General features: G+C 45.7%; 1 protein-coding gene across 1 annotated transcript in view; it reads left to right on the forward strand.

The window, feature by feature from the left end:
- The first annotated feature begins 1 nt into the window (after position 1).
- The window catches only part of LOC142814409 (sperm-specific sodium:proton exchanger-like), a 17,209-nt gene continuing 11,517 nt past the window's right edge, over positions 2–5,693 (forward strand). Inside the window, exons 1-2 of the mRNA XM_075893161.1 lie at positions 2–10; positions 2,820–3,083. Coding sequence (XP_075749276.1) covers positions 2–10; positions 2,820–3,083 — 273 coding nt within the window. The remainder of the gene's footprint in view (positions 11–2,819; positions 3,084–5,693) is intronic.

Consider the following 5,693-nt stretch of genomic DNA (forward strand, 5'->3'; position numbering starts at 1 on the left):
AATGCGTAAAGTACGTTCGCCAACTCTTACTGCTTCGTTCTTTTTTTTCCTTTGTGACAAAGTTCACTATTGTATGAAATTCTTTTGCTTAGCACACATGCAAAGGTTGCACACGACACGTTACAATATTTTGAAGTGCGTTTTTCATTTGCACAATCCACAATTTCGTGGTACCTCGCGAATTCGCGACATTCGGCATTTGAGGCAGTAAGTGGTGACTGCCGGTACGGCAAGTTCATATTCTATTTTCCTGATAGGTGATGGACGCCCACCCATTCTATGAAAAAAAATAGGGTTTCGCACGCGCTTGGCCCCAGATGATACAATAGCTGTCTTAGTGGCAGCGAAGACGGCGATATCAATCCTGATGCACAAACATGAATGCCGTCATCGGGCAGCGATGATGAAAATAAAGATGAGGACATCTGTCGAAACAGCGGGACATTCCACATTCGAAAGCCGCGCTATACCTGAGTGTGAGACTTTTCGAGATCCTATTTTGAATATTTCGAGTAATTTTCGGTGTTGCTTTCATGGGTCACGTTGGTGAGCAGAGCAATCTTTTTGGTGACACAAAAAAAATCCTAACATAGTACTAGCTCTGGATCGTGACGATCTACCTAAATTTCCTGACATCATCACATTTATGTCACTTTCGACTCCCAAAAGTCTGCTATAATAGAAGGCGTATCGAGGGTTCCAACAGAGTGGCCGACATGATGTCACATGATCGTTGTGGAAGCAATCTAGCCAAACATCCATTTAAACAAGTGACTACAACCCATCGCCTGATGACCCATACTAGGATTGTTTTTTCAAGGTTCGACTTTGAACATATCTCTGTATTGAGTCACATGCTGGTTAAGTGCTTGTTGTAGTGAATTCGCGACATACCTTAAAGTGTGCATTAAAATTGCACTTCGGGCATTTGACGACAGAGTCAAGTAAAAGTTTATATTTAATTATTTTTATTTTTTATTTATTATACCTCAAAAACCCCAGGGAGGGGTGTTACATGAGGGGTGGGCAATACAGGGTTTCTTCCATGTGCGCTTTGAAAAGAATGGGGCTGGAGTGGCGCACGACGTGGGACGGAAGGTCATTCCAATCCTTCGCTGTCTGAACGAAGAATGACCGAAGGTGAGCAGTTGTACGGGCATGCGCAGGGTAAACTGGGTTGTTGTGGTTAGTGCGGGAAGATATGCGATGCGCGGGCATGATAACAGATGCGTCGGACAGTGAGTGAAAAAATTTATGAAAAAGAGCTAATCTAGCGACTTTGCGTCGCAGTTCAAGGCTGGGAAGATGGGCTTTAATCTTTAAGTTAGTAACGCTTGTGTGGCGCGAGTAATCGGAATATATAAACCTAGATGCTCTATTTTGGACAGATTCTAATGTTTTGGATAGATTAGGTTGGTGGGGATCCCAGACGGCGCAAGCGTATTCAAGCTTCGGACGGACTAGTGTTTAATATGCTAAAAGTTTAACAGAAGGGGGAGCAAGTCGTAAATTTCTTCTTAGGTAACCAAGGACTTTGTTTGCTTTGTTAGAAATGTTTGTTAGGCAAAAAAGATAAAAAGGCAAAAACGATAAACAGTTTTTTTATTGGGCGGCTTCATAATTCAGGCATTACAATGTTATTGACCTCCTCTTGCACACGTCTGTGAAAACACGCCTTTTAGCAGATGACTGCGTCCTGTATCATACTGTAAAATCTCCACTGTATCATGCCATTCTTAACAATTCGTTTTCTTATTTTTGTAGCTGGTCCGAATTTGGTCAAATGAATGTTAACTTCTCCAAGATGATAATTATGTCCTTTACCAGTCGTTCAAGCCCGTTGACCTTTGATTATGGTTTCAACAATGTTAATTTGTGCAGAGTGTCCAAATTTAAGTACCGTGGTATCCTTTTGACACATAATTTATCATGGTCCCAACATACTGATACTTGCAACAAGGCCCTTGAGAGCTTAGGTTATTTACATCGTACATCGCAGGTTATTTATATCGTCTTGCTCCTTAGGAAACCAAACTGCTCAGCTACAAAGCTCTTATTCACCCATTTTCAAATACGTTTCGGTGGTTTGGAACCCCCATAAGAAATGTGACATCAAGAAAGTAGAAGCCGTTCAAAAAAAAAAAGCTGTGCACTTTGTATGCAACAGATATGACAGGGATTTTTCTTCAACGAATTTCCCTCCCCAGCTGGGTCTCATTACCCTTGCGAAGCGTCACCATGTTGAATGCCTAGAATGTCTGCACGATTTAATCGATTCTTCTCGCTTTGGCTTTCTAGAATCATATCTGAAATTTTCCAGTTCTTAATCTACGAAAAGGGATTATACCCTTAACAATACAACTCTTTTCACCCGCACTGACATGTTCAAATGCAGCTTTCTTGCTTCAACTAACATTGTCTGGCCGGAAGTGTTGGTTCTCAGCCACTTCAAGAATTTCTCGGAGCCTGTTCATGAATGTTGATTTCTTCTTTTTTTCTCTTTTTCTACTCCTGCATTAAGGCTGCAGTATGTAAAAGTAAATAAAATAAATGTGTGTTCATGTCAAACGGTGCGTTGCCAGCATGATATCATGTTTTCTCATCTTTTTAGTAAACTACTGACTAGCTGTCGATTATATTGCTTTTTTGCGGGCGAAATAGCCTTTTTTTTTCTAATGAATGCGAGTCCATGAAAACGTCGATGAAAACGACGCCGAGATGTGAATCGAGAGTATCGCGTTTCAGTATGAAAAGCCAGACGTCGAGCGAACACGGACATTCCATATGGTGACCGAACTGCCTGCCGACGCATTTCACAGAAAGAGAATCTGGGCCCGACGCGTCACAAGGGGCTCGCCGAGGACAGCGGGTCCGAGGTCGCGTATCGGCCGCTTCGCGTGGTCGAACTGTTCGAGCACGCGTACTACGAGGTGGTCGTCACCAGCTCCACGCTGGCGGTCGTCTTCGTGTTGGCCGGCCTCGCGCGCATCGTGATGCTGACGCCCCGGAGCAACGCCTTCATCGGCGCTATCAGCGTCGAGGCCCTGTATCTCGCCATGTTCACCACCGAGGTCGCTATCATGGTCAGTAGAGCGGCGGACGGCCTATATGACTGAAAACGATGCACTTACCAAACGCCTCCTTTATTTCTTTCAGTGCCAGTGCAGACGCGCGCTTCACAACGGGATTGATTGATTGATTGATTGATTGATTGATTGATTGATTGATTGATTGATTGATTGATTGATTGATTGATTGATTGAAAACTTTATTGGACTATTTACAATGTGCTCTCGCTTGTTGCCTTCAGCACCATGGAAAAAAAAACTCGGGTGATCTCAAACTGGTCAGCTTGTTACTGCTGGGCAGGGAATGGCAATCGTGCGCAAGGCAGCACACCGCATGTTCAGCCTGACTCTGATGAGTGGGTCTTCAAGTATCCAGTTGGTAGTCCCTTCCATGTGTTCCTGTAGCTGAGGCAGGGTACGTTGGGATTTTTTCATAAAAGCAGCTCAGCTTGATTCGTGAACGGGTCATTCCCAGAGGATATGCTCCGTCGTTGCTGGCTCGTGGCAGCTTAGTCACAGTTGAGGTCGGAGTACTTTGTTTGGTGTATCTTGTGAAGGACCGAGATTGTCGTGAAACCTGTGTTTGCAGAGCCGTCGGTCCGCCTTATTTCGGGGAGTGGTCGTGATGTGACGCTGCACGATGGGTAGCGCTGCTTACATCACACGTGACTCCGAGCGCTTTCCCCCGGGAGATGCGATATACGTGTTTCCCACTCCAATATAATGCTTCTGGCAGATTCGTTCTTTCGTTCTGCTCCTTTGTGGCTCAAAGCAGTGCCACCGCCGCAACAAAGCGTAGCTCATCGTCGCAGTGACGCTTCCCAATTGGGAAGTGTCACTAATCGCATAGCGCCACCGACCGCATAGCGCCACGATCGGCGACGCTATCTTATTCTCAAAACACAGCATATATGTTAAAAGGCGCGTTTACATTAGAGAGACAGGGCACCGATTTTGGTCTGCCGACTATCTTTTGGAGTGTTTTTGTCTTGTCGTCGCCCTATGTACACAGCAAAGACACTCAGTTCGCTGATCGTCTCTCGAAAACTCCACCCGCGCCATGTAGTGCTCACAGCTTTTCGTTGCCCAATTCTGTAGTCACATTGGAGGCACACACAGCGACTTTGACTAAACTTGCACACCTGCACCTCATTTTCAGCCATGCTCCCTGCTCTGTCATTGTCCCTTGTTAAGAATCGGAAGGAGGAAGTTGCTGATGGCATCCCACCGCTGCCACCAGTTGTTCAGGTCGAAGGAGGATACGAAAAACAAACAGGTTTATGGCACTATATACACTTATTTACAGCAAAGAAAGGTTAGTGGTTTCACAAACCACGAGCGTGGTGGATGAACCATTACATAGTTCAGAGCGACGTGCAGCACTCGGCGGCGTCGTTTTAAGCCCTCTCGGGCTCCTCCTCTCCGAGTGGAACACCAAAGACACACACACATCAGGTGAGGGGGACGAGCATGCACAGTCCACGTGAACGTCTAATATTGAGTCGTGATCACTGCACTGAAAGGTGGCTCCAGCGGGGCTCTTCCTCGTCGTATGTGTGCCGCTAGTCGAGAGGTACCAAGCTCCTGACAGCATACATCAAAGGGTCCCCCGATTTGTTTGCTTAATTAGTGGGGCGATTTGCGGCGGCCGCCACGGTCTCTTCCAAGGAAGATGCTGTCTTTGTTGTCCTCTCTCGGACGGTTAACGGCGTTGTGGCAACACGACGTCTCAACCTCGGGTTAGCAGGGACAATGCCTGGCAGGCATAGGCAGCCCGCCGGTCGGCTACGTGATTGAGGATTAAAAGAGCGCCGCTTCCCTGTCAGCTCTGGCGCCGGTCACAACAGCTTTCTCATTGCCAGATGAGTCGCCGAGGCCATCAGTCACCGCTGCTGCTCGAAGGGACGATGTAAGGGTCCGTAGTTAAAAGTCAGGAACTCGCCTTTGCTTGCCACATGGTCCGGGTAATTGCCGAAATCTTCGACAGCGTCTGGTATACTAGGCGCCGAAGGGATTGAGAGCCTCCCCAGTAGACCGGCCTATGCACAATGGCGTCTGCCGAGATGAATCGCCGGGCCAAACGTAACACCCTCTCCAGATACGCGCCGCGGCCCCCGCCATAATCCACGGTGACGATGAACGGGGGTGGTTAGCCACAAAAAGGAAGTGAAGAAACGACTTTCATTGGGCGCTCAAAATGCCTATTCAGACGCCGTTGAAGCCTCGGAGGAGGCATTGTTAAATCCCCCAAGATTGCCCCCTTCATAGATAGATAGATAGATAGATAGATAGATAGATAGATAGATAGATAGATAGATAGATAGATAGATAGATAGATAGATAGATAGATAGATAGATAGATAGATAGATAGATAGATAGATAGATAGAAAGATAGATAGATAAATAGATAAATAGATAAATAGATAGATAGATAGATAGATAGATAGATAGATAGATAGATAGATAGATAGATAGATAGATAGATAGATAGATAGATAGATAGATAGATAGATAGATAGATAGATAGATAGATAGATAGATAGATAGATAGATAGATAGATAGATAGATAGATAGATAGATAGGCATCTGATGCATACACTTCGTAGATTGAAAAGAAGCGGAC

This window comes from Rhipicephalus microplus, chromosome 4 (genome assembly GCF_043290135.1).
Source record: "Rhipicephalus microplus isolate Deutch F79 chromosome 4, USDA_Rmic, whole genome shotgun sequence".
NCBI classification, from domain to species: Eukaryota; Metazoa; Arthropoda; class Arachnida; order Ixodida; family Ixodidae; genus Rhipicephalus; species Rhipicephalus microplus.